At 43.0% G+C, this 27,837-nt stretch overlaps 2 protein-coding genes across 4 annotated transcripts in view; one reads left to right on the top strand and one right to left on the bottom strand.

The window, feature by feature from the left end:
• The window catches only part of LOC112225560 (ATP-dependent translocase ABCB1), a 33,993-nt gene extending 23,435 nt beyond the window's left edge, over positions 1 to 10,558 (top strand). Inside the window, 6 exon segments of the mRNA XM_042306972.1 lie at positions 4,644 to 4,800; positions 4,930 to 5,127; positions 5,819 to 6,025; positions 7,648 to 7,792; positions 7,926 to 7,927; positions 10,009 to 10,558. Of these exon segments, the coding sequence (XP_042162906.1) occupies positions 4,644 to 4,800; positions 4,930 to 5,127; positions 5,819 to 6,025; positions 7,648 to 7,792; positions 7,926 to 7,927; positions 10,009 to 10,215 (916 nt within the window). The 3' untranslated portion in view covers positions 10,216 to 10,558.
• A 1,263-nt stretch (positions 10,559 to 11,821) lies between these two features.
• On the bottom strand, positions 11,822 to 27,622 carry LOC112225585 (peroxisomal carnitine O-octanoyltransferase). Of its 3 annotated transcripts, none has more exons than XM_042306966.1 (16): positions 27,205 to 27,622; positions 23,298 to 23,417; positions 23,075 to 23,199; positions 21,243 to 21,424; positions 20,374 to 20,498; positions 18,655 to 18,763; positions 18,467 to 18,560; positions 18,261 to 18,386; positions 18,080 to 18,181; positions 17,883 to 17,966; positions 17,507 to 17,614; positions 17,148 to 17,278; positions 16,385 to 16,508; positions 16,094 to 16,266; positions 15,902 to 16,021; positions 11,822 to 13,476 (listed from the first exon to the last, which is right to left on the bottom strand). In XM_042306966.1, exons 1-16 carry the CDS (start codon positions 27,263 to 27,265, stop codon positions 13,356 to 13,358), a joined length of 1,905 nt encoding a protein of 634 aa, XP_042162900.1. In that variant the 5' UTR covers positions 27,266 to 27,622; the 3' UTR covers positions 11,822 to 13,355. The 3 variants fall into 3 exon arrangements, with proteins under 3 accessions (XP_042162900.1, XP_042162901.1, XP_042162904.1); XM_042306967.1 differs by lacking the exon at positions 27,205 to 27,622 and adding an exon at positions 27,070 to 27,175; XM_042306970.1 differs by lacking the exon at positions 23,298 to 23,417.
• Positions 27,623 to 27,837: the final 215 nt, after the last annotated feature.

Here is a 27,837-nt window from a genome sequence, read left to right as displayed (position 1 = left end):
TGCACTGAAGATAGGAAACACTGTCACCACTGATAAATCCACCATAATTGAGAATTTCAATAAGCATTTTTCTACGGCTGGCCATGCTTTCCACCTGGCTACTCCTACCCCGGTCAACAGCACTGCACCCTCCACAGCAACTCGCCCAAGCCTTCCCCATTTCTCCTTCTCCCAAATCCGTTCAGCTGATGTTCTGAAAGAGCGGCAAAATCTGGACTCCTACAAAGACAATCTGGACCTTTTCTTTCTAAAATTATCTGCCGAAATTGTTGCCACCCCTATTACTACCCTGTTCAACCTCTCTTTCGTGTCATCTGAGATTACCAAAGATTGGAAAGCAGCTGCGGTCATCCCCCTCTTCAAAGGGGGGGACACTCTTGACCCAAACTGCTACAGACCTATATCTATCCTACCATGCCTTTCTAAGGTCTTCGAAAGCCAAGTCAACAAACAGATTACCGACCATTTCGAATCTCACCATACCTTCTCTGCTATGCAATCTGGTTTCAGAGCTGGTCATGGGTGCACCTCAGCCACGCTCAAGGTCCTAAACGATATCTTAACCGCCATTGATAAGAAACATTACTGTGCAGCCGTATTCATTGATCTGGCCAAGGCTTTCGACTCTGTCAATCACCACATCCTCATCGGCAGACTCGACAGCATTGGTTTCTCAAATGATTGCCTCGCCTGGTTCACCAACTACTTCTCTGATAGAGTTCAGTGTGTAAAATCGGAGGGTCTGCTGTCCGGACCTCTGGCAGCCTCTATGGGGGTGCCACAGGGTTCAATTCTTGGACCGACTCTCTTCTCTGTATACATCAATGAGGTTGCTCTTGCTGCTGTTGAGTCTCTGATCCACCTCTACGCAGACGACACCATTCTGTATACTTCTGGCCCTTCTTTGGACACTGTGTTAATTAACAACCCTCCAGGCAAGCTTCAATGCCATACAACTCTCCTTCCGTGGCCTCCAATTGCTCTTAAATACAAGTAAAACTAAATGCATGCTTTTCAACCGATCGCTACCTGCACCTACCCGCCTGTCCAACATCACTACTCTGGACGGCTCTGACTTAGAATACGTGGACAACTACAAATACTTAGGTGTCTGGTTAGACTGTAAACTCTCCTTCCAGACCCATATCAAACATCTCCAATCCAAAGTTAAATCTAGAATTGGCTTTCTATTTCGCAACAAAGCATCCTTCACTCATGCTGCCAAACATACCCTTGTAAAACTGACCATCCTACCAATCCTCGACTTTGGCGATGTCATTTACAAAATAGCCTCCAATACCCTACTGAACAAATTGGATGCAGTCTATCACAGTGCAATCCGTTTTTGTCACCAAAGCCCCATATACTACCCACCACTGCGACCTGTACGCTCTCGTTGGCTGGCCCTCGCTTCATACTCGTCGCCAAACCCACTGGCTCCATGTCATCTACAAGACCCTGCTAGGTAAAGTCCCCCCTTATCTCAGCTCGCTGGTCACCATAGCATCTCCCACCTGTAGCACACGCTCCAGCAGGTATATCTCTCTAGTCACCCCCAAAACCAATTATCCAGTTCTCTGCTGCCAATGACTGGAACGAACTACAAAAATCTCTGAAACTGGAAACACTTATCTCCCTCACTAGCTTTAAGCACCAACTGTCAGAGCAGCTCACATATTACTGCACCTGTACATAGCCCACCTATAATTTAGCCCAACCAACTCTCTCTTTCCCTACTGTATTTAATTTATTTATTTATTTTGCTCCTTTGCACCCCATTATTTTTATTTCTACTTTGCCCATTCTTCCATTGCAAATCTACCATTCCAGTGTTTTACTTGCTATATTGTATTTACTTTGCCACCATGGCCTTTTTTTGCCTTTACCTCCCTTATCTCACCTCATTTGCTCACATCGTATATAGACTTGTTTATACTGTATTATTGACTGTATGTTTGTTTTACTCCATGTGTAACTCTGTGTCATTGTATGTGTCGAACTGCTTTGCTTTATCTTGGCCAGGTCGCAATTGTAAATGAGAACTTGTTCTCAACTTGCCTACCTGGTTAAATAAAGGTGAAATAAAAAATAAATAAATAACAGCAACATAACGTCTGTCATAAACAGATGTTACTATTGTCATTAAAGCTGCAATATGCAACTTTTTGGGTGACCCAACCAAATTCACATAGAAATGTGAGTTCTAGATCTGTCATTCTCATTGAAAGCAAGTCTAAGAAGTGGTAGATCTGTTCTATTTTCTCTATTTCTATGCATTCATTTTTTAAGTTGTTTTTGCTTCATTTACTTAAGTTTTTTTTTACACCAGCTTCTAACAGCTGAAAATACCATATTTTGGGTTATTGAAAATATATTTCACAGAGGTTTAGATCGTACAATGATTCTCTTCTACTTGTTTTGTCACGTAAACTAAAATTAGGCAAACTATTAGAATTTTAGCAACCAGGAAATGGCAGAGCGATTTCCTACATATTGCACCTTTAAGTGTCATGCGGTTGTATTATTTCACTTTCAATGTGAAGTTCAAATAACTCTGGCATGACTTCAAGATCATTTAAGTTTAACCTAAATTAGACTTTAGTGAGCTTGATACAATAGTTTCCGAGCTTAATACACTGTTTTAGCATTTGTGACGCAAAACCAATGCACATTTGTGACGCAAAACCAATGCACATTTTTTGCTTCATGTCCAAATCATAGCATCTTAAATTGATTGTGTAACTCGATGCAGTTATTTATCGCTTTTCATTACAGTGTTATCTCAATGCTCTACATGGGCAAATAATTTGAATCAAGGCAGGGAATAGCAAAAGTAGGCTAGGTGCTAAAATACTTTTCAGATTAGGACTATGAGGAAGATAGTCTTTAGAAATGTATTTTAAAGGCTCCAATTGATGTAGCGGCTCTCAGATGGTCAGGGAGTACAGAGTCCCCCATAGTACAGAGACGTGCCCTGGGGACTTGAAATGGTGATTTGGACATTGATTTGAACATGAAGCTCGTAAATATAATATCGGTAACACTGACTTGCATTGGATTTGTGCCACGAATGCTAAAATGTTACCATTTGGAAACAGTGGCCGGGTAAACAAAACCAAAGCAGTCCATAGACTGCTTACAGGGTAAGGAAACCAATATGTCATTTTGAACTTTGGGTGAACTATCCCTTTAAGATACATGTTAGATAGAGAGAAACCTGTTCTCTCTGTCTCGCTCTCCAGGGTGATCACTGCAGTGTGAACTATCCCTTTAAGATACATTATATATACAAAAGTATGTGGACACCCCTTAAAATTTGTGGATTTAGCTATTTTAGCCACACCCGTTGCTGACAAGTGTATAAAATCGACCACATGGCCATGCAATCTCAATAGAAAAACATTGGCAGTAGAATGGCCTTACTGAAAAGCTCAGTGACTTTCAACATGGCACCATCATAGGAGGCCATCTTTCCAACAAGTCATTTCGTCAAATTTCTGCCCTGCTTGAGCTGCCCCAGTCAACTGTAAGTGCTGTTATTGTAAAGTGGAAACATTTAGGAGCAACAACGGCTCTGCCGCGAAGTGGTAGGCCACACAAGCTCACAGAACGGAACCGCCGAGTGGAACTGCAAAATCATTTGTCCTCGGTTGCAACCCTCACTACTGAGTTCCAAACTGCCTCTGGAAGCAACGTCAGCACAATAACTGTTCGTCGGGAGCTTCATGAAATGGGTTTCCATGGCCGAGCAGCACACAAGCCTAAGATCACCATGCACAATGCCAAGCGTCGGCTGGAGTGGTGTAAAGCTCGCCACCATTGAGCAGTGGAAAATTGTTCTCTGGAGTGATGAATCACGCTTCACCATCTGGCAGTCCTGCCCAAATGCATAGTGCCAACTGTAAGGTTTGGTGGAGGAGGAATAATGGCCTGGAGCTGTTTTTCATGGTTCGGGCTAGGCCCCTTAGTTCCAGTGAAGGGAAATCTTAACGCTACAGCATACAATGACATTCTAGAAGATTCTGTTCTTCCAACTTTGTGGCAACAGTTTGGTGAAGGCCATTTCCTGTTTCAGCATGACAATGCCCCCGTGCACAAATCGAGGTTCATACAGAAATGGTTGGTCGAGAACAGTGGGGGAGAACTTGACTGGCCTGCACAGAGCCCTGACCTCAACCCCATCGAACACCTTTGGGATGAATTGGAACGCCATTGGGTCACATGATGGTTACAAGCCCCAAAAAATGTATTTGGCACTATATAGAACCATTTGTTTTTAGTGTATAACCTGTTCTCTGTCTCGCTCTCTCTCCAGGGTGATCTCTGCAGTATGAACTATCCCTTTAAGATACATGTTAGATAGATCGTAACCTGTTCTCTGTCTCTCTCTCTCCAGGGTGATCTCTGCAGCATGAAATATCCTTTTAAGATACATGTTAGATAGATCGTAACCTGTTCTCTGTCTCTCTCTCTCTCCAGGGTGTTCTCTGCAGTATGAACTATCCCTTTAAGATACATGTTAGATAGATCGTAACCTGTTCTCTGTCTCTCTCTCTCTAAAGGGTGATCTCTGCAGTATAAACTATCCCTTTCAGATACATGTTAGATAGATCGTAACCTGTTCTCTGTCTCTCTCTCTCCAGGGTGATCTCTGCAGTGCTGTACGGAGCCATGGCAGTAGGAGAGGCCAACTCCTTCACGCCTAACTATGCCAAAGCCAAGATATCAGCATCTCACCTTATGTTCCTCATCAACAGAGAACCTGCCATAGACAACTGCTCACAGGAGGGAGAAACACCGGTACACACACACACACACCACATCACACCCAGTGGTTATCACAGTGGAGAGTTGTGGAGTGATTGTATAGTACATGCCAGGAGATTATTTCATGAAAGGATGTTCTTCTGCCCCCTCTCTTCCCTCCAGGACCACTTTGATGGTAACGTGCGTTTCCAGGGAGTGAGGTTCAACTACCCGTCCCGTCCAGACCTTGCTGTCCTGCAGGGACTGGAGCTGAAGGTGCAGAAGGGCCAGACTCTAGCCCTGGTGGGCAGCAGTGGCTGTGGGAAGAGTACGACCATACAATTACTGGAGAGGTTCTACGACCCACTACAGGGCACAGTGGTGAGTACACACACACACACACACGTTATGTTCTTCTATCCTCGTGGGGACCTAAAATTAATTTCCATTCAAAACCCTATTTTCCCTAACTCCTAACCCTTACCATAATCCGAACCCGAACCTAACTCCTAACACTAATTGTAACCCTAAACCTAACCCCTAAACTTAAAATAGCCTTTATCCTGATGGGAATGTGGGAAATGTCCCATGAGGGAGAATTTTTGTTTTACTATCCTTATGGGGACTTTTGGGGATTTTAGGTCCCCACAAGGATAAAAGAACCAACCCCCACACACACAAACGTTTTCACACACACGTATACACACATTGATTATTAAAGCTATATGTACTGTATGTTTAATGACCACTGTCACCAGTCAGACAGTGAGATATTTGCTGGAATTTTATATGCAAAAATACATGAAAACATAGAGCCCTCATGTGTCTCCCTGTGTGACTGTGTAAATATTCTCCTACTGATTGACAGGCCAGGATGTTGACACTGTTGCTTCATAACGCTCTACTATACTGGCTCTACTGTACTGAGACCTTGTGGGTTATGATCCTGCTCAAAGTGCAGTTGTGTGTTCATGTGGAGGTTATTGCCCTGCTAAGGCCACTGATAAAATGACAAACACTAGAGGATTATCCAACTTTGATGTTAACTCTTCCTCCTGCTCTTCTTCCTCAGATGTTGGACAACAGTGATGCTAAGAAGCTGAACATCCATTGGCTGAGGGCCCAGATGGGCATCGTATCCCAGGAGCCCGTGCTGTTTGACTGTAGTCTGGCAGAGAACATCGCCTACGGAGACAACACACGCAAAGTTACCATGGAGGAGATCCAGAGTGCTGCTAAAGCTGCCAACATACACAGCTTCATAGACAACCTGCCTCAGGTACACACTAATACTACTACTGTCACCACTACTACTACTACCACCAATACTACTACTGTCACCACTAATACTACTACTGTCACCACTAATACTACCACTGTCACCACTACTACTACTACCACCAATACTACTGTCACCAAAACTACTATTCCCACCAATACTACTACTGTCACCACTAATACTACTACTGTCACCAATACTACTACTACTGTCACCACTACTACCACTGTCACCACTACTACTACTACTGTCACCACTTCTACTACTACCACCAATACGACTACTGTCACCACTTCTACTACTACCACCAATACGACTACTGTCACCACTACTACTATTAGCACCACTACTACTACTACTGTCACCAATACTACTACTACTGTCACCACTACTACTACAACCACCAATATGACTACTGTCACCACTACTACTACCACTGTCACCAATACTACTACCACCAATACGACTACTGTCACCACTACTACTACTACTACTACTACTACTACTACTACTGTCACCACTACTACTATTACCACCAATACTACTACTGTCACCACTACTACTACTACTACTACTACTGTCACCACTACTACTACTACCACCAATACGACTACTGTCACCACTACTACTATTACCACCAATACTACTACGGTCACCACTACTACTACTACTACTACCACCAATACTACTACTGTCACCACTACTACGACTACTGTCACCAATACTAATACTACTATTACTACTACGACTGTCACCAATACTAATACTACTATTACTACTGTCACCAATACTACTACTACTGTCACCACTACTACTACTACTGTCACCAATACTACTACTACTATTACTACTACTACTGTCACCACTACTACTATTGCTACTACTGTCACCAATACTACTACCACTACTGTCACCAATACCACTACTACTATTGCTACTACTGTCACCAATACTACTGTACTACTACTGTCACTAATACTACTACTGTCACCAATACTACTACTACTACTTCCACTACTGCTAATACTACTGTAAGCATCTTCTGCTTTTGTAAGTTTGGTTTCTTGAGATCTCTACATCAGCACCAATACCTTAATAGTGGCTGCATGGTCAGATAACCACAGACAGACTGATAGTGGTATCAGCTTCTCTCAGATGCCGTGCCAGAGATAACACTGCAGGTCATTACTGGAGTAATGTTGTCTTAGTGCTGTTCCCTGTGTAAGGGTGAACTGTCTTTCACTCTGAGGGCTTACCACCTGTAGGACTGAAAGAAGTTATGAGCTGGTTTCACACACAGATTAGGCCTAGTCCCAGACTAAAAATAGATTTTAAATGGCCTACGTGTGTTAGTCCCGGACTAGTTTTAGGCTGGGATTTGATGCAAGGCGCATTATAGAGCACTACACAGCCAACAATACGCCTTTCAAATACATTTCCCCCAGATGTTCACGGAGATCGCGTTCATGGGAAACGCTGCGCATATCAGCTCAATCGTCAATTGAATCCCTGCCTTAATCTGTGTCCGTAAAACCAGCCCTAGGAGTTATGTCATGTGTGAGATGACGAGGATAACCTCTTTCTTTCCCTCCATCTCCTCTTCCCTCCATCTTCCTGAGTAGAAGTATGACACCCAAGCTGGTGACAAGGGGACTCAGTTGTCAGGAGGACAGAAGCAGCGTATAGCCATTGCCAGAGCCATCCTCCGCAACCCCAAAGTCCTGCTGCTGGATGAGGCCACCTCCGCACTGGACACAGAGAGCGAGAGTGGGTGTGTGTGTGTGTGTGTGTGTGTGTGTGTGTGTGTGTGTGTGTGTGTGTGTGTGTGTGTGTGTGTGTGTGTGCGTGTTTGTGTTCTGTTAAACTATGTATATATATATATATATACAGTTAAAGTCAGAAGTTTACATACACCTTAGCCAAATACATTTAAACTCAGTTTTTCCACAATTCCTGACATTTAATCCTTGTAAAGAAATCTCTGTCTTAGGTCAGTTAGGATCACTACTTTATTTTAAGAATGTTAAATGTCAGAATAATAGTAGAGAGAATGATTTATTTCAGCTTTTATTTATTTCATCACATTCCCAGTGGGTCAGAAGTTAACATACACTCAATTAGTATTTGGTAGCATTGCCTTTAAATTGTTTATCTTGGGTTAAATGTTTTGGGTAGCCTTCCACAAGCTTCCCACAATAAGTTGGATGAATTTTGGCCCATTCCTCCTGACAGTGCTGCTGTAACTGAGTCAGGTATGTAGGCCTCCTTGCTCGCACATGCTTTTTCAGTTCTGCCCACAAATTTTCTATAGGATTGAGGTCAGGGTGTTGTGATGACCACTCCAATACCTTGACTTTGTTGTCCTTAAGCCATTTTGCCACAACTTTGGAAGTATGCTTGAGGTCATTGTCCATTTGGAAGACCCATTTGTGACCAAGCTTTAACTTCCTGACTGATGTCTTGAGATGTTTCTTCAATATATCCACATAATTTTCCTACCTCATGATGCCATCTATTTTGTGAAGTGCACCAGTCCCTCCTGCAGCAAAGAACCCCCACAACATGATGCTGCCACCCCTGTGCTTCACGGTTGGGATGGTGTTCTTCGGCTTGCAAGCCTCCCCCTTTTTCCACCAAACATAACGATGGTCATGATGGCCAAACAGTTCTATTTTTGTTTCATCAGACCAGAGGACATTTCTTCAAAAAGTACGATCTTTGTCCCCATGTGCAGTTGCAAACCGTAGTCTGTTTTTTTATGGCGTTTTTGGAGCAGTGGCTTCTTCCTTGCTGAGCGGCCTTTCAGGTTATGTCAATATAGAACTAATTTTCCTGTTGATATAGATACTTTTGTACCAGTTTCCTCCAGCATTTGCACAAGGTCCTTTGCTGTTGTTCTGGGATTGATTTGCACGTTTAGCCCAAAGTACGTTCATCTCTAGGAGACAGAACTTCCCTTCCTTCCTGAGCGGTATGACGGCTGCGTGGTCCCATGGTGTTTATACTTGCGTACTATTGTTTGTATAGATGAACGTGGTACCTTCAGGCGTTTGGAAATTGCTCCCAAGGATGAACCAGACTTGTGGAGGTCTACAATTGTTTTTCTGAGGTCTTGGCTGATTTCTTTTCATTTTCCCATGATGTCAAGCAAAGAGGCACTGGGTTTGAAGGTAGGCCTTGAAATACATCCACAGTTACACCTCCAATTGACTCAAACAATGTCAATTAGCCTGTCAGAAACTTCTAAAGTCATGACATCATTTTCTGGAATTTTCCAAGCTGTTTAAAGGCACAGTCAACTTAGTGTATGTAAACTTCTGACCCGCTGGAATTGTGATATTGTGATATAATTGTGTGTCTGTTGTCACATCCTGACCTTAGTTCCTTTTTTAAGTCTCTATTTTGGTTTGATCAGGGCGTGAGTTGGGTTGGGCATTCTATGTTTTGTTCTGTGTGTTGTATTTCTAGGTGTTTGGCCTGGTATGGTTCCCAATCAGAGGCAGCTGTCAATCATTGCCTCTGATTGAGAAACATACTTAGGTAGCCTGTTCCCACCTGTGTTTGTGGGTAGTTGTTTCCTGTTTTTTCACTTTACAGGACTGTTTCGTGGCGGTCACGCTCGTTGTTGTTTTTTTGGTCATTCAGTGTTCAGTTTAGTTAATCAAATTTACTATGAACACTTACCATGCTTACCACTTACCATCCGATGATTCCTATTCCTCATCAGACGAAGAGGAGAGTCGTTACATCTGAAAACAATTGTTGGAAAAATTACTTGTCATGCACAAAGTATATGTCCTAACCGACTTGCCAAAACTATAGCTTGTTAACAAGAAATTTGTGGAGTGGTTGAAAAACTAGTTTTAATGACTCCAACCTAAGTGTATGCAAACTTCCTACTTCAACTGTATATCTCTGTGGATTCATGATACAGAGGTTTTAGCTACTGGATGTATTTGTCTCTGTTCTCCCTCCCTCCCCAGGTGGTGCAGGAGGCCCTGGATGTGGCTCGACAGGGCAGGACGTGTATCGTGGTGGCCCACCGCCTTTCCACCATTCAGAACGCTGACCTGATCGCTGTCTTCCAGAAGGGAGTGGTGGTGGAGCAGGGCACTCATCAACAACTACTGTCCCAGAGAGGAGTATACTACTCACTGGTCACCACACAGCTGGGCCATGGCAGAAAATGAGGGAGGATGGGGGGAGGGAGAGGCTGATAGTGCAGGGGGTTGCTGGAAGGGGCTGAGTGTGCAGGGAGGGGTTGAGGGTGCAGGGGGGTATTTTGTATATAAAAGGAAGAGGTGGTGGTGCTGTATTTCAGTTATTTATTCAAAAAGTATCACATCTGTACCATAGAGTGCCTGTGCCAAATGAATACATGGAACACACACATATACACGTCTGCGCATTACTGTAAACTGCACAGAACTAAGCCAATGAGACGCTGAAGCAGTGTGTATCCTCAACATTCAGATTATTACATTGATTTGTTCAATTGTTTTGGGCTTAAAGTAAAACTCTACCCAAAAACTATATTTTAGTATTTATTTCATTAGTCCAGGTTATGTAACTTTCAATATACAGAAATCATCCCCATATGGGGCAGCAGGTAGCCTAGTCGTTAGAGCATTGGACTAGTAACCGAGAGGTTGCTAGATTGAATCCCTGAGCAGACAAGGTAAACATCTGTCATTCTGCCCCTGAACAAGGCAGTTAACCCACTGTTCCTAGGCCATCATTGTAAAGGATTTGTTCTTAACTGACTTGCCTAGATAAATAAAATTATGCATTTTGCATCATATCATAGGAAGCAAAATGCATCATACAGGGATGATTTCTGTATTTTGAAAATTACATATCTTGAAAACTTGAGTGCTGACAAGCAAAACATTTGGGACCATGTCCACAATGGTCTAATGAAACAAATACCAAAATATAGTTTTTGGGTGGAGTTTTCCTTTAAAGGCCCAGTGCAGTCAAAAACTAGATTTCCCTGTGCTTTATATATTTCCACACTATCAGGTTGGAATAACACTACACAAAATAACTGCACTACACTGCATTTGCACTCTGTTCATCGCTCTGCATTGTACATCCACTGTATGTCATCTGTATACCAACTTATATATTTCCACACTATGAGAGAATAAAGGTGATTCTAAAATTGTGAAAATGATGATAATGCCCTTTTAGTGTAAGGAGCTGTTTGAAAAGCCCGCCTGAAATTTCTGCCTGCTTTGGTGGGATGGAGTTTTGGCCTGCCTGGTGACATCACCAGGCATACATTGGTTAATAGACCAATAAGAAAGAGTTCCAAACTCTCAATAAATGCTCGTTTTCAGTTTTCCCCTCCCCACTCCGACAGACCTAGCAAGATTCTTGCTTGAGAAATTGGTCTTCACTAAGAAGTATTTTTTTTATTTTTTAAATTAACCTTTTAATTGAAAACAATCACAGTAAGGTACTTAATTGTTACCCAGAAATGATTTCATACTGAGATAAAAACAGCTGCATTGGACCTTTAATGTTGAGAGGAATTATTTTTGAAATGATCATGAGATATGGCCTTCCAAACTGTCTCTGTGCTATGCTCATGCTACTGGAAGTGCCTGAGGTATTTAAAAGGACCAAAGAGTTCCTGAATATTTTGTTTACCTTAACTGTAGGTAATATGTTGAGTGATATACACACACACACACACACCTGAGGGTTGGGGCTCAAGCACTAACAGTATATTGATACAAACCACGTTCCTGTTTCTACGTTGCACTGAATTAACTGACCTCTACTTGGGTATGTACTGTATGTATGCATTACTTTATTCCTTATGTAAACAGGTATCATTAATAAAGATGTTTTATTTGAATATTTGGGCTCATGACATGATTCAATCACTTTGATTTGTCAGTTCAATCACACTAAACAACTTTCATATTCAATAAAACATTTTCCAAGTTTACATTGTCAGCCAAGTCAAAACTATAATTTTCCTACTGTAAAGTGGGTTACATCATTTTCACTACTTTAGGCATTAAAACAGCTTCTTTTCATTTTGTTGAGTGAATCAAATGCAGCGCTCATCTTTTATCACTTTTCTATCATTTACAACAAAAAAACATGCTGAAAATCTCAAGACTGTCTGAAAGGTATGAACACAATGGCCGTGTTCGCGAGCATCAAAACCGTGATGTATCATGGGTATATTGTGACAGGAATGTTCATTATTACAGACATCTACTACATAAAATGGCATATAGCATAGGGCGGCAGCCTATGGATCTGGCATAGGAGTGGTAGAGCTATTCAGCAGCTTAAAGTCTAAAAAGTCCGGTCAATTAGGGAGCTATTCAATCAAAACCACTAACCAGATCTCTGGGGACAGACTAAAATAAGGACACAGCAAAAAGGCACATTATAATTGACTTGGGTTTCCTTCCATCTCACCCAAACACCGTTTCATTGATCATATCCAGCCAAATGCATAATCCTCTACTGATGTGCAAAACATAAAAACAATCATTTTTCTTGCCCTGGAAACTGGACTGGAAACTGGAAAACAGTTTTGATTGAGTAGGGCCCTTATATAATACCCTTGGGGCCTGAGGTGAGACGGTAGTCAAAGACAACATGACCCGTTTCTCTGTTTCTCAATTTCACAGCTATGACAACAGTTACGTTCTAAAAGAGTCATTTCAACCAACCAAGAACATCTATGCCTCAGTCACTCTTCTGGAAAAGCCAATCAATATAGAAAAAGAATACTATTCATGAATCACTAATGACCAGGGACAGGTGACGCGATGCTATGCTGGTCACTGCAGAGTGGAGGTGTATGGTGACGGAGAGTTAGGATGTGTATGTTAGCTTAGCGGTGTACAGTGCATGGCATGGGTTAACACTAAATGTTTCTCACAACACAAAAACAGATGAAATCTAAACAGAATCGTGGTAGGAAATTCAATCTATACATTTTGAAAACAGGGAATCCCCGATCTAGCTGCTACATAAAATCACAGAGAATGATTCACTAAGTGCAAAATAAACTCATTTGTTGAGCTGCATTTAAACAAATAACACATTTTTCCTTTTTAAATGTAGAAAACAATAAATGTGCCTTTGCATTGATCTGTGCAGAACTAAACTATTATTGACTACCATCTACAAACTGTGTGTGTGTGTGTGTGTGTGTGTGTGTGTGTGTGTGTGTGTGTGTGTGTGTGTGTGTGTGTGTGTGTGTGTGTGTGTGTGTGTGTGTGTGTGTGTGTGTGTGTGTGTGTGTGTGTGTGTGTGTGTGTGTGTGTGTGTGTGTGTGTGTGTGTGTGTGTGTGTGTTAGAGCTGAGCTGTGGTAGCGAGATGTAACATCTCATGTAGGGAGGTAACCAGGTTCTGGAACAGTGTCTCTGCATCTGTCTCTGGACTGGACTTCCACGCTGTACAGGAAGCCACGATCCTGAAACAGGAAGTACAAGTCAGATACTGGACACTTGTAAAGGTTTTAGAAAATCTGTCCATCATAGAGAGGACGGAACAACACAGCTGCACTTTCTAACTACTACTATTAAATTTCACCTTTGACCTCACCTTGACCGCACTAACTAGATGACACGGAAAACAGCTGGAATAGTAACTGTTATCTGACCAGAATGTGTGTGTGTGTTTACTGGTCAAACTGTGGATGATGTTGTGTGGGGTCAGTGTGTGTGTGTGTTTACTGGTCAAACTGTGGATGATGTTTTGTGGGGTCAGTGTGTGTGTGTGTTTACTGGGCAAACTGTGGATGACGTTGCATGGGGTCAGTGTGTGTGTGTGTTTACTGGTCAAACTGTGGATGATGTTGTGTGGGGTCAGTGTGTGTGTGTGTGTGTGTGTGTGTGTGTGTGTGTGTGTGTGTGTGTGTGTGTGTGTGTGTGTGTGTGTGTGTGTGTGTGTGTCTGTGTGTGTGTGTGTGTGTGTGTGTGTGTGTTTACTGGTCAAACTGTGGATGATGTTGTGTTGGGTCAGTGTGTGTGTGTGTGTTTACTGGTCAAACTGTGGATGATGTTGTGTTGGGTCAGTGTGTGTGTGTGTGTTTACTGGTCAAACTGTGGATGATGTTGTGTTGGGTCAGTGTGTGTGTGTGTGTGTTTACTGGTCAAACTGTGGATGATGTTGTGTTGGGTCAGTGTGTGTGTTACTCTTTGTTACTTCTAGGTTAGACTACTGCAATGCTCTACTTTCCGGCTACTCGGATAAAGCACTAAATAAACTTCAGTTAGTGCTAAATACGGCTACTAGAATCCTGACTAGAACCCAAAAATGTGATCATATTACTCCAGTGCTAGCCTCCCTACACTGGCTTCCTGTTAAGGCAAGGGCTGATTTCAAGGTTTTACTGCTAACCTACAAAGCATTACATGGGCTTGCTCCTACCTATCTTTCCGATTTGGTCCTGTCGTACATACCTACACGTACGCTACGGTCACAAGACGCCGGCCTCCTAATTGTCCCTAGAATTTCAAACAGCTGGAGGAACAATGGAACGCAGCTAATGGAATGCAGCTAACTCTCACGTGAGCGCGCGTGATCAGCTCATGGCACTCTGGCAGACCCCTGACTCAATATCTCCTCTAGTGGTGTGGGGACTGTGCTTTGGCAAAGTGGGTGGGGTTATATCCTGTCTGTTTGACCCTGTCCGGGGGTATCATTGGATGGGGCCACAGTGTCTCCTGACCCCTCCTGTCTCAGCCTCCAGTATTTATGCTGCAGTAGTTTATGTGTCGGGGGGCTAGGGTCAGTTTGTTATATCTGGAGTACTTCTCCAGTCTTATCCGGTGTCCTGTGTGAATTTAAGTATGCTCTCTCTAATTCTCTCTTTCTTTCTTTCTCTCTCTCGGAGGATCTGAGCCCTAGGACCATGCCTCAGGACTATCTGGCATGATGACTCCTTGTTGTCCCCAGTCTACCTGGCCGTGCTGCTGCTCCAGTTTCAACTGTTTTGCTTGCGGGCTATGGAACCCTGAACTGTTCACTGTGACTACTATTATTTGACCATTCCGGTCATTTATGAACATTTGAACATCTTGGCCATGTTCTGTTATAATCTCCACCCGGCACAGCCAGAAGAGGACTGGCCACCCCACATAGCCTGGTTCCTCTCTAGGTTTTGGCCTTTCTAGGGAGTTTTTCCTTGCTTGCTGTTTGGGGTTTTATGCTGGGATTCTGTCCAGCACTTTGATATATCAGCTGACGTAAGAAGGGCTATATAAATAAATTTGATTTGATTTGTGTGTGTGTGAGTGTTTACTGATCAAACTGTAGATGATGTTGCGTGGGGTCAGTGTGTGTGGATGTGAGTGTGTGTTTACTGGTCAAGCTGTGGATGATGTTGCATGGGGTCAGTGTGTGTGGATATGTGTGTGTGTTTACTGGTCAAACTGTGGATGATGTTGCGTGGGGTCAGTGTGTGTGGATGTGAGTGTGTGTTTACTGGTCAAACTGTAGATGATGTTGCGTGGGGTCAGTGTGTGTGGATGTGAGTGTGTGTTTACTGGTCAAGCTGTGGATGATGTTGCATGGGGTCAGTGTGTGTGGATATGTGTGTGTGTTTACTGGTCAAACTGTGGATGATGTTGCGTGGGGTCAGTGTGTGTGTGTGAGTGTTTACTGATCAAACTGTAGATGATGTTGCGTGGGGTCAGTGTGTGTGGATGTGAGTGTGTGTTTACTGGTCAAGCTGTGGATGATGTTGCATGGGGTCAGTGTGTGTGGATATGTGTGTGTGTTTACTGGTCAAACTGTGGATGATGTTGCGTGGGGTCAGTGTGTGTGTGTGAGTGTTTACTGGTCAAACTGTAGATGATGTTGCGTGGGGTCAGTATGTGGGTGTGTTACCCCACCTGTCGTCTCCGATGCGGTAGAAGAACCCGTAGCCATGGTGCACCATGGGAGCAACCGCTCCCAGGACTGTGGTGTAGCCAACCAGACTGGTGGACAGGGTAAAGTTACCGCCCCCGCCACTGGAGAGAGAACACACACAAATTACAAAACACCATAAACACAAACACACACCCACACACACACAAACACACCTCTTGGAATACAGTGGATCAGTGAAAAGGTCTGGCATAGGAAGTCCCTCCTCCTTGGCGATCAGGTAAAGGCCCAGGAGATGTCTGTCAAAACCTTTTCCGTTCTGTGCCTCAGCCATCAGTTTGTTGTGCTTGTTGAAGGCCAGCAGCAGGGCTTTCCTCTTAGCCTCAGCCTGGGAGACATACAGAAAGTCAGAGTGTAAGTATCCTGGTCGTCAGATTTACATGTATGGCATGACAAAATATGAAGAACTAATCGTTTACTGGATACACACACACTCTCACACTTACGCTGGCTGCAGGGAGGAGCATGGTATGGCACCAGTTCTGTGCCTCCAGGGTACAGGGCCTCATGGTCTCAGTCCTGCCATGGTAGAACCTTCTGGTCATCGCTGTCTCATAGCAACTACCTAACCTGGGAAGGGGGATTATCATCAATCATCAGTTATGGAGAGAATATTGGAGAGGAAGGATGGATGAAGTTGATTGATAGATGGGTGGGTGGATGGATGGATGAATGTTGGGTGGATGGATGGATTAATTGGATGGGTAGTGGATGCAGGGCAGGCTCCAAGCATAAGAGAATATAAGCCGTTGCTTAGGGCCCCAGGCCGCCCTCAACCTCACTCCAAATTATTATTATTTGAGAGTTAGAATAGTAGAATACACCAGTTACAAGGTCGAAATGTGGTTCTACACCAGCAATTTCTCTCTTGTTATGCTCTGGCAGTCAATCAATTCACCATGTCTTCTAACATTTCTTGAATTGGTAAGTTAGTCTAGCCAGCTATCTAAACTTGTAATCATGGGTGAACACCGACCAGGGTGTCTAAGGGCCCTGACCTCCAGGGGGCCCCTATTGATTTTGTTAGTCACTCACTCTATCATCATTAACATGGCATAAGTCACGGCAAAATGTGTAGAATTACAAGAAATTAGCTTTAAAACTGAAAATAATGTCTCTCTACCCCATGGCCTAGCTTAGGCCCCAACGAAATCTCGCTTAGGGCCCCCAAAAGGCTAGAACCAGCCCTGGCTGGATGGATGGTATTACCTCCCATGCTGTCTGTAATAAGCCAGTTGAAGGGCAAGTTGTATGAAGGTGTCTGGGTGGAGCTTCCTCTGTTTGATGGCTGCTTTCCCAAACGAGGTGAACGCATAACACACCACCTGCAAGTCCTGAGTCTGGAGACACACACAGGTGTCTGTCAAACCAAATATCACACAGATTAGAGTTGTGTGTGTGTGGTGGGGAGAGTAAGGGCCTGTGAGGGTGTGTTTGTGATGAACACAACACCTGCGATGGTCCAATCTGACGACCAGGGAGATGCGCAGAGTCATGAATGTGTGTGTGTGTGTGTGTGTGTGTGTGTGTGTGTGTGTGTGTGTGTGTGTGTGTGTGTGTGTGCTCACAGTCTCGAAGTACTGTTGCTTGGCATGTGCAACGTCACTCCTGACTCTGTCATCCACAGTGAAGACCAACTCTTCAGGAAGAGGCATAGGCCGCACCGTCTCAGAGCCCTACATTGACACACACATCAACAAATATACTGTTGCTTACTCACAGTGAAATTAACCTGTTTATTACCTGATACATGGCAGCATAATAGAGAGCCACCTTATCCTGTTGTTCTCAGGTGTGAGCTTCGGTGTAAATTGAAATTAACAGGAGTGTCTCACACTCAGCAATACTTATGTGTCCGGTTTAGCAGGCCAGTAAAGCACTTCGAATTAAGGGAAAACAACATCAACAGTCACTGAAAATAAGTTCAATAGAAACAGTATTTACCTTCCACCTGCCGTCTGTAGCTTTGAGCTGCTGATCCACATAGTAACCCTGAGTTACCAGCACCATGGCATCGTAGGGGGCATGCTGCAACACACACCAGCAATTACCATACATAGGAGCAGACTCACAACAAAACATCATTACACTACTGCTAACATAGGAGCAATCATCTCTCTCTCTACAAAACAGTAACACACGTCACAATTAGATCCGAAGGTTCCGTCGGCGAAGGAGAGGGAGTTGTAGGACTTGTCTCCCCAGCGGATGGTGGGGTCTCCTGTCAGCGCTTCCCGGGTCACCTGGGGGCAAAAGCCAAAGGTCAGATTATACCATACTAAGGATGGTATGGATGCCTGTGGTGTGTGTGTGTGTACGTACTGGTGTGTAGTTCTCTGCAGTAGCGTAGGGTTTAGCATCGTCCAGTGAGACCACAAACAGACTGCTCTGGATGATCTCTAAGATGGTCTTATTGGCTGGATCTATACCTATCAGATACTCCCTGGCCTACAGACACAGAGAGAGCGAGAGAGAGCGAGGTTTAGGGCATGGTGATGTCCATTCTATACAGCCAACTTCACACACACCTTAGCCCAGCGTGTCCTCTCCTCTGAGGTGAGAGCGGCGACACCATCTCCCGCTGGCTCCCCCTCACAACACTGCTTCACATGGGTCAGCTGCCTACACATACACACACACACACAAAGGCACATAAATACATGCAAATATATGCAGACGCACACAAATATACCTAAATATCCACCGGCCAGAATACCTGAGCAGCTCTGGAGGGGTAAGAATGTATCCGTCACACACTGCATCAAACGAGAAGAAACGCCCCTTACACATCACCACCACATGGGAGGGGCATGGACCCTCACTCTCTACAACACACACAGAAAAAACATCAATACATACAGCACCAGTCAAAAGTTTGGACACACCTACTCATTCCAGGGTTTTACTTTATTTTTTTACAATTTTCTACATTGTAGAATAATAGTGAAGACATTAAAACTATGAAATAACACATGTGGAATCATGCAGTAACCAAAAAGGTTAAACAAATCAACCTATATTTTTATATTTGATTCTTCAAAGTAGCCACTCCTTGCCTTGATGGCAGCTTTGCACACTCTTGGTATTCCCTCAACCAGCTTCACCTGGAATGCTTATCCAACAGTTTTTAAGAAGATCCCACATATGCTGAGCACTTGTTGGCTGCTTTTCCTTCACTCTGCGGTCCAACTGATCCCAAACCATCTAAATTGGGTTAGGTCGGGTGATTGTGGACGCCAGGTCATCTGATGCAGCACTCCATCACTCTCCTTACTCAAATTGCCCTTATTTTGGGTCATTGTCCTGATGTGTTGGGTCATTTTCCTTTTGAAAACAAATTATAGTCAAACCAGATGGGATGGCGTATCGATGCAGAATGCTGTGGTAGCCATGCTGGTTAAGTGTGCCTTGAATTCTAAATAAATCTCTGAATGTCACCAGCAAAGCACCCCCACACAATCACACCTCCTCCTCCATGCTTCATGGTGGGAACCCCACATGCAGACGAACCCCACATGCAGACGTTTCCCTCTTTTTCTGAGTCGTTTTTTTTTTTGGTCGCTGCATGTGATCCACTCCGTTACACTGGTTGTAAGGCAGAACACAGGATCCGCATCGCGAAAAACATATTCTTGGTCGTACTGATGGTGAGTTGACGCTGATCTTATATTCAGTAGTTCTTCTCGGCTGTATGTAATGAAACCTAAGATGACCTGGGGTACTAGTGTAAGAAATAACACGTAAAAAAACAAAAAACTGCATAGTTTCCTAGGAACGCGAAGCGAGGCGGCCATCTCTGTCGGCGCCGGAAGTCTAAACCGAAACCCACATGCAGAGATCATCTGTTCACCTACTCTGCATCTCACAAAGACACAAATGTTGGAACCAAAAATCTCAAATCTGGACTCATCAGATCGAAGGACAGATTTCCACCGGTTTTATGTCCATTGCTCGTGTTTCGTTGGCCCAAGCAAGTCTCTTCTTCTTATTGGTGTCCTTTAGTAGTGGTTTCTTTGCAGCAATTCAATCATGAAGACCTGATTCAAGCAGTCTCCTCCGAACAGTTGATGTTGAGATGTGTCTATTACTTGAACTCTGTGAAGCAGTTATTTGGGCTGCATTTTCTGAGGCTGGTAACTCTAATGAACTTGTCCTCTGCAACAGAGGTAACTCTGGGTCTTCATTTCCTGTGGCGGTCCTCATGAGCCAGTTTCATCATAGCGCTTGATGGTTTTTGTGACTGCACTTGAAGAAACATTCAACGTTCCTGAAATTTTCCAGATTGACTGACCTTCATGTCTTAAAGTAATCAATACACACATCCACACACACACACACACACATAAACACACCTAAATAAATAACAGAGTACTACACACAAAAACAAACCACAAACATCATATTGCATGGCGGTGTCGTAGGGGGGGGCACCTACCTGTCTTAAAGTAGTTGATGATGGTATCCTTGGTGACTCCAGGAACTTTACATGTACAGAACAGCATTCTGAACTGGTCCATATCCAACACCACATTACCAGCTTTATGAGGGTCCAGCCTCTCCCTGTCGGGGACCACACAGTCAGAGTGTGTACAGAACGTATGTGTTTAGGGACACTGTCCAACTAAATGCTTAGTTGCAGGTTCCTTCTCAACAACGGAACAACAATAAGAAATAAAATATAATAATATAAACATAAAGTAACTGGCTCAGTAGAATAGAATAAATATTTTAAACAACTATAACAGGAAGAATTTATAGTTAAATGAAAACACGTGTTTGGGGGAAGGGGGGGATTGGAGGGCAAGTGTTTAAATTGTGCATTATGTCGCAATCGGAAGAGTCTGGTAGCAGTAGTGATGTGATGCGTGTGTAACGTGTGTACATATATATATATACATATATATACACGGAGTGTACAAAACATTAGGAACACCTTCCTAATATTGAGTTGCATGCCCTTTTGCCCTCAGAACAGCCTCAATTCGTTGAAGCATGGACTCTACAAGGTGTCGAAAGCGTTACACAGGGATGCTGGCCAATGTGGACTCCCAGTTCAAAAGGCACTTAAATATTTTATCTAAGCCCATTCAACCTCTGAATGACACACATACACACACAATCCATGTCTCAATTATCTCAAGGTTTAAAATCCTTCTTTAACCTGTCTCCTCCCCCTCATATACACTGATTGAAGTGGATTTAACAGGTGACATCAATAAGTGATTATAGCTTTCACCTGGATTCACCTGGTCAGTCTATGTCATGGAAAAACCATGTTTTGTACACTGAATGTGAGTATCTTACGTGCGAAGCAGGTCCCAGTACTGTAGAGTGTGCCACATGCTTATGCTGGTCCTCTGTAGCTGTACTCCCTCTGTAGGAGGCCAGCAGTGCTCTAGGTAGGGTGCAGGACCTCCGAAGTTCACATTCAACTGGGAGGGGTAACGCAATTCCAGATAGGCTGCATCCAACCACCACTCCTCCAACTGCAGGAAAACACACAGAATAAAGGTGAAACAATGCAGGGAGACACCATAATGACTGCAGTATTTAAAACACTCAAAGATTCCCTTTCACAGTTGCTCAGGGTCGAGCATAGTGTGTGACCAGTTCCCACAGGTTCTATAGCTGTGCAGTGTGTTGAGTGTAGAGGTCGACTGATTAATCGGAATGGCCGATTAACTAGGGCCGAGTTCAAGTTTTCATAACAATCGGTAATCGGCATTTTTGGACTCTGATTACATTGCACTCCACGAGGAGACTGCGTGGCAGGCTTAGTACCTGTTATGCGAGTGCAGCAAGGAGCCAAGGTAAGGTGCTAGCTAGCATTAAACTTATCTTATTAAAAAAAATCAATTTTAACATAATCACTAGTTAACTACACATGGTTGATGATATTACTATTTTATCTAGCTTGTCATGCGTTGCATATAATCGATGCGGTGCCTGTTCATTTATCATTGAATCACAGCCTACTTCGCCAAACAGGTGATTTAACAAGCGCATTCGCGAAAAAAGCACTGTCGTTGCACCAATGGTGTACCTAACCATAAACATCAATGCCTTTTTTTAAATCAATACACAAGTATATATTTTTAAACCTGCATATTTAGTTAATATTGCCTGCTAACATTAATTTATTTTAACTAGGGATATTGTGTCACTTCTCTTGCATTCTGTGCAACAGAGTCAGGGTATATGCAGCAGTTTGGGCCGCCTGTCTCGTTGCGAACTGTGTGAAGACCATTTCTTCCTAACAAAGACAGCCAACTTCGCCAAACGGGGGATGATTTAACAAAAGCGCATTTGTGAAAAAAGCACATACGTTACCTAACCATAAACATCAATACCTTTCTTAAAATCAATACACAGAAGTATATTTTTTTTAAACCTGCATATTTAGTTAAAAGAAATGAATGTTAGGAGGCAATATTAAACTAGGGAAATTGTGTCACCTCTTGCGTTCATTTCACGCAGAGTCAGGGTACATGCAACAGTTTGGGCCGCCTGGCTCGTTGCGAACTAATTTGCCAGAATTTTACATAATCATGAAATAGTATTGAAGGTTGTGCAATGTAACAGCAATATTTAGACTTATGAATGCCACCCGTTAGATAAAATACGGAACGGTTCCGTATTTCACTGAAAGAATAAACGTTTTGTTTTCTAAATGATAGTTTCCGGAATTGACCATATTAATGACCTAAGGCTCGTATTTCTGTGTGTTATTATATTATAATTAAGTCTATGATTTCTCTCTCTCGGAGGACCTGAGCCCTAGGACCATGCCTCAGGTCTACCTGACATGTTCTGAGCAAGGAACTTAAATGTTAGCTTTCTTACATGGCTCATATTGCACTTTTTCTTTCTTCTCCAACACTTTGTTTTTGCATTATTTAAACTAAATTAAACATGTTTCATTATTTATTTGAGAGTAAATAGATTTTATTGATGTATTATATTCAGTTAAATTAAAAGTGTTCATTCAGTATTGTTGTAATTGTCATTATTACAAATATATATATATATATATAAAAATCGTCCGATTAATCTGTATCGGCTTTTTTTGGTCCTCCAATAATCAGTATCAGTGTTGAAAAATCATAATCGGTCGACCTCTAGTTGAGTGTGTGTACCCAGTTCCTGCGTGTCCTGGCTCTCTGCAGTAGTTTTTGGTGCAGGTCTTTGCCGATGCCCTCTCCAAACCTCTTCACTACGGCTGCAGTCACCTGGTACTCCTCCTCTGTAGCAAACGGCCGCACTGGAAAATACACACAGACATTTCAGTAACTAGACACATTTTCATCCAGGGTCCATGCTAACGGCGCTTCTCTTTCTCACATGCAGCTGGCATCTCACCTGCATCCAGGTACTTGGTGAGGCTCCCCTCTAGAGACGGTACAGGGAGAGGAGGCAGGCTATGCTGGTACTGGAACGTCCGCTCAGTGGGGAACTCTGACACCTGGTTGGTCATGTCACCTACAGCACCAAAACACCTGGTTCACCATGTTGTCACCTACACCACCCAAAACCTGGTTAGCCATGCTGTCACCTACACCACCAAAACACCTGGTTAGCCACGCTGTCACCTACACCACCAAAACACCTGGTTAGCCATGTTGTCACCTACACCTCCAAAACACCTGGTTAGCCATGTTGTCACCTACACCACCAAAACACCTGGTTAGCCATGTTGTCACCTACACCACCAAAACACCTGGTTAGCCACGCTGTCACCTACACCACCAAAAGACCTGGTTAGCCATGTTGTCACCTACACCTCCAAAACACCTGGTTAGCCATGTTGTCACCTACACCACCAAAACACCTGGTTAGCCATGTTGTCACCTACACCACCAAAACACCTGGTTAGCCATGTTGTCACCTACACCTCCAAAACACCTGGTTAGCCATGTTGTCACCTACACCACCAAAACACCTGGTTAGCCATGTTGTCACCTACACCACCAAAACACCTGGTTAGCCATGTTGTCACCTACACCTCCAAAACACCTGGTTAGCCATGTTGTCACCTACACCACCAAAACACCTGGTTAGCCATGTTGTCACCTACACCACCAAAACACCTGGTTAGCCATGTTGTCCCCTATAGCACCCAAAAACCTGGTTTGCCATGTTGTCACCTACACCACCCAAAACCTGGTTAGCCATGCTGTCACCTACACCACCAAAACACCTGGTTAGCCACGCTGTCACCTACACCACCAAAACACCTGGTTAGCCATGTTGTCACCTACACCTCCAAAACACCTGGTTAGCCATGTTGTCACCTACACCACCAAAACACCTGGTTAGCCATGTTGTCACCTACACCACCAAAACACCTGGTTAGCCACGCTGTCACCTACACCACCAAAACACCTGGTTAGCCACGCTGTCACCTACACCACCAAAACACCTGGTTAGCCACGCTGTCACCTACACCACCAAAACACCTGGTTAGTTAGCCATGTTGTCACCTACACCTCCAAAACACCTGGTTAGCCATGTTGTCACCTACACCACCAAAACACCTGGTTAGCCATGTTGTCACCTACACCACCAAAACACCTGGATAGCCATGTTGTCACCTACACCACCAAAACACTTGGTTAGCTATGTTGTCACCTACATTACCAAAACACCTGGTTAGCCATAGACTTACTGTCCCCTAGCCTGGTAGACTCTACGAATCCAAGTGTGGACTGAACAATCCTCCACTTTCGTCTAACTTTTAGATATATATTTTTTAAATTGTGGATCTTGGACCATGCTAACTTTATGGGAGAGTGGGGTAAATTGAGACATTTTTCAAGAGAAATATAGTATTCATTCTAAAAAATATATATATTTCAGGATGTTGTGTATCCCTGGAAATAATCAGAATTAATGTAAACAGTTTTGAAAACATAGCTTGTCACACAAAAAGTAGTCTCTTGGCACCACATACCATGGGGTAAATTGAGCTGCAGGACAGGGTGAATTAAATGAAGCGACTTCAAATTTCTGTACTGAATGAAGTAACACCACTACCTTTTAAAACCATGTCCATCTTTATTTTCTAAACACAGATTTTTACCATGTCAGCTCGGGGACTCGATCCAGCAACCTTCCGTTTACTGGCCCAACGCTCTAACCACTAGGCTACCTGCTGTAGTGTTCAGTCATCCGCATACACACTGGCATGTCGTTGGTAAAAATTGAAAAAAGTAAGGGGCCTAGACGGCTACCCTGGAGAATCCCTGATTCTACCTGGATTATGTTGGAGAGGACTACACCCTCGGTGTTCGGTTATCCACATTACAGCAGGGGGTGTAAAGCCATAACACATACGTTTTTCCAGAAGCAGACTATGATCGATAACATCAAAAGCCGCACTAAAGTCTAACAAAACAGTCCCAACAAACTTTTGATCATAAATGTATCACAGCCAATCATCAGTCATGTGTGCAAGTGCTGTGCTTCCCAATAAGCATGCTGAAAGTCTGTTGTCAATTTGTTTACTGCAAAACAGCCTTGTATCTAGTCAAAGACTGTAAAAAAAGCCTGTCCCTTTAAGAACAGTGATGACATCACAGCTATCACAAGCTGGCAGAGTGTTTAGTTCATTACCAAGTGCAGCTGGCAACCTACTGCTGTGAACACAAATCTCAGTTTTGGACATTATTTTCTTTCTGGACAATTTATTAATCACTGTGTGTGAAAACCAAAACTGGTAGTAATGTATATGTTTTCCCCTTGTTTTACTGACGAAGTTGTCAATAGTTAAATAATATTTTTGTAATTTTTACAGCATTATGGGTCTCGTTTTTATGCTAGCTATCTAACGTTCTTAGCTACATTTTGTTAGCTGGTTAGTCTGATGTTGCTAGCCACTTGTATTTTCGTTTCAGTCATTGGTTTAGTATAACAGATGAGAGCTGTATATCTTGTTTGTTTTTGCTAAATCAATGTATGTAATGAAACAGCAGGGAGCAGGTCTCGAACCCTCGACCTTCTAGCCCGAGGTCAGGCGCGCTATCGACTGTGCCGCAAAAGCATGCTCGTGCGGCAGGGTCAATTTCCGCGCTTATAAACCCAGGGTCGTTACAGTACATTATCTTAGTATTGATGCCATTGTATTCATATTTGTTATTTCCAGATCACATCTTGTTTGGATAAATGGACAATTAATTGGATAATACCAGCTGAGTGACATAGCACAGAATTGCAAACATTGTTCATCTCCAATCAACATTAAAGAACCCTAAACTGAGGAACTGTCTTTCTCACCGTTTCTCTAATAAGAGTACAATCTCCATAACATTAACCTACTCATGCCAGAGGCATCAACCTCTAATTCGAAAACAAAAACATCTCCAAAAGTTTACTAAGGGTTGGTAACAGGCTGATTGGTCAGCTATTTGAGCCAGTAAAGGGGGCTTTCGTATTCTTGGGAATTACTTTTGCTTCCCCTCCAGGCTTGAGGGCACACACTTTCTAGTAGGTTTAGATTGAAGATATGACAAATAGGAGTGGCAATATCATCCGCTATTATCCTCAGTAATTTTCAATCCAAGTTGTCAGAACCCGGTGGCTTGTCATTGTTGATAGACAACAATAATTTGTTCCTCTTCCACATTCGCTTTGTGGAATTCAAAATTACAATGCTTGTCTGCGTTTGTTGTTGGCATGTCATGCCTAAGTTTGCCAATTTAAAAAATAATTAAAGTAGTTGGCAATATCAGATCTGATTCGATTAATTATGGAGCCGAGTTTGCATTTTTATAGAACAACCTTTAAAATTATTTACTTTGATTTAGATTGTAACGGAATTACTCTGAGACTCAGGTTTTTCACTTTAAAACAAAACCCATTGATTTCAAAGTTTAACAAACCATACAACCAAATCGGAGTATCAGAGTAATTCCACATAAACATGAAAATTGCCCAGCTAGCTAGACTCGCAGGCCAGATGCAACTTTTATTATTCGAGATCAAATTCCATCTTTTGCGAGGCGGCGCAGCCTTGTACCAATCGCATTAATAAGCACGTTTATAGCACAATTGCTCAGCAATTGATTACCATATGAATTCTGGCTACATAACCATATGATCAAACATAGTTAACTAGCAAGTCAGTTCTACTTACTGCAGAAACAAGTGCACTAGCTAGCTATAAAATAGTTGGCCCCTTGCATTGTTTTCACGGCTCGAATGTAGGTCCGTTTCAGTTTTCAGTCCGATCGAAGCAGCTTAATCCCACAAACACGACAAGCAAACTCACCGTAGTATTTTGCGATATTCTGAAAATTCCGATATGTGAAAAGTTGTTTTCGCTCGTCCATTCAAAATAAAAATAATGTTGCGGCTATTTTGTAGACTAGACTGTAGAGGAAGGCGCTTGCGGTAGTTTGTGTTGTTGCTCCGCTCGTGGTGTATGCAGCGCTTCTCATCACCTTTCACCCAGTTAGAGGTCAAGGCTAGAAAGGCTACAGCTTTTGTCAAGTGTATTTATTTTGGCATTTTAGCTCACTCTGACCTTTTTCCAAATATTAACCTAATTCTCCTAACGTGCTACGTTAATTATCCTAACATGCTGTGTAAATTCTCCTAACCTGCTACGAAAAGTCAAATTTGACAAAAGCTCTATACTGTCTAGTCAACCCCAGTTAGCGGACTGCCAACACCCGGAAGAGAGAAGTGGTGATATTATTACACGTGACTTGGCTTTTCATTCTTCCTGGATATCGATTGTGAGACTGCTAAAACACTACTCTTAAAATAGTTGTTTGATCTTTACACGAGGCCAGATGTGCATGCATTCTTGTACGGTTGCACTTTTAGATGGTGCATTGTCAGCATTAGATCCTGGTGCATTACCTGCCATTACAGTGTATATGAAACATCACAAACTGTG

Source organism: Oncorhynchus tshawytscha, linkage group LG03 (genome assembly GCF_018296145.1).
Source record: "Oncorhynchus tshawytscha isolate Ot180627B linkage group LG03, Otsh_v2.0, whole genome shotgun sequence".
Lineage (NCBI taxonomy): Eukaryota > Metazoa > Chordata > Actinopteri > Salmoniformes > Salmonidae > Oncorhynchus > Oncorhynchus tshawytscha.
Note: the sequence above shows the minus strand (reverse complement) of the source record. Positions and strands in the feature narration are given on the sequence as shown.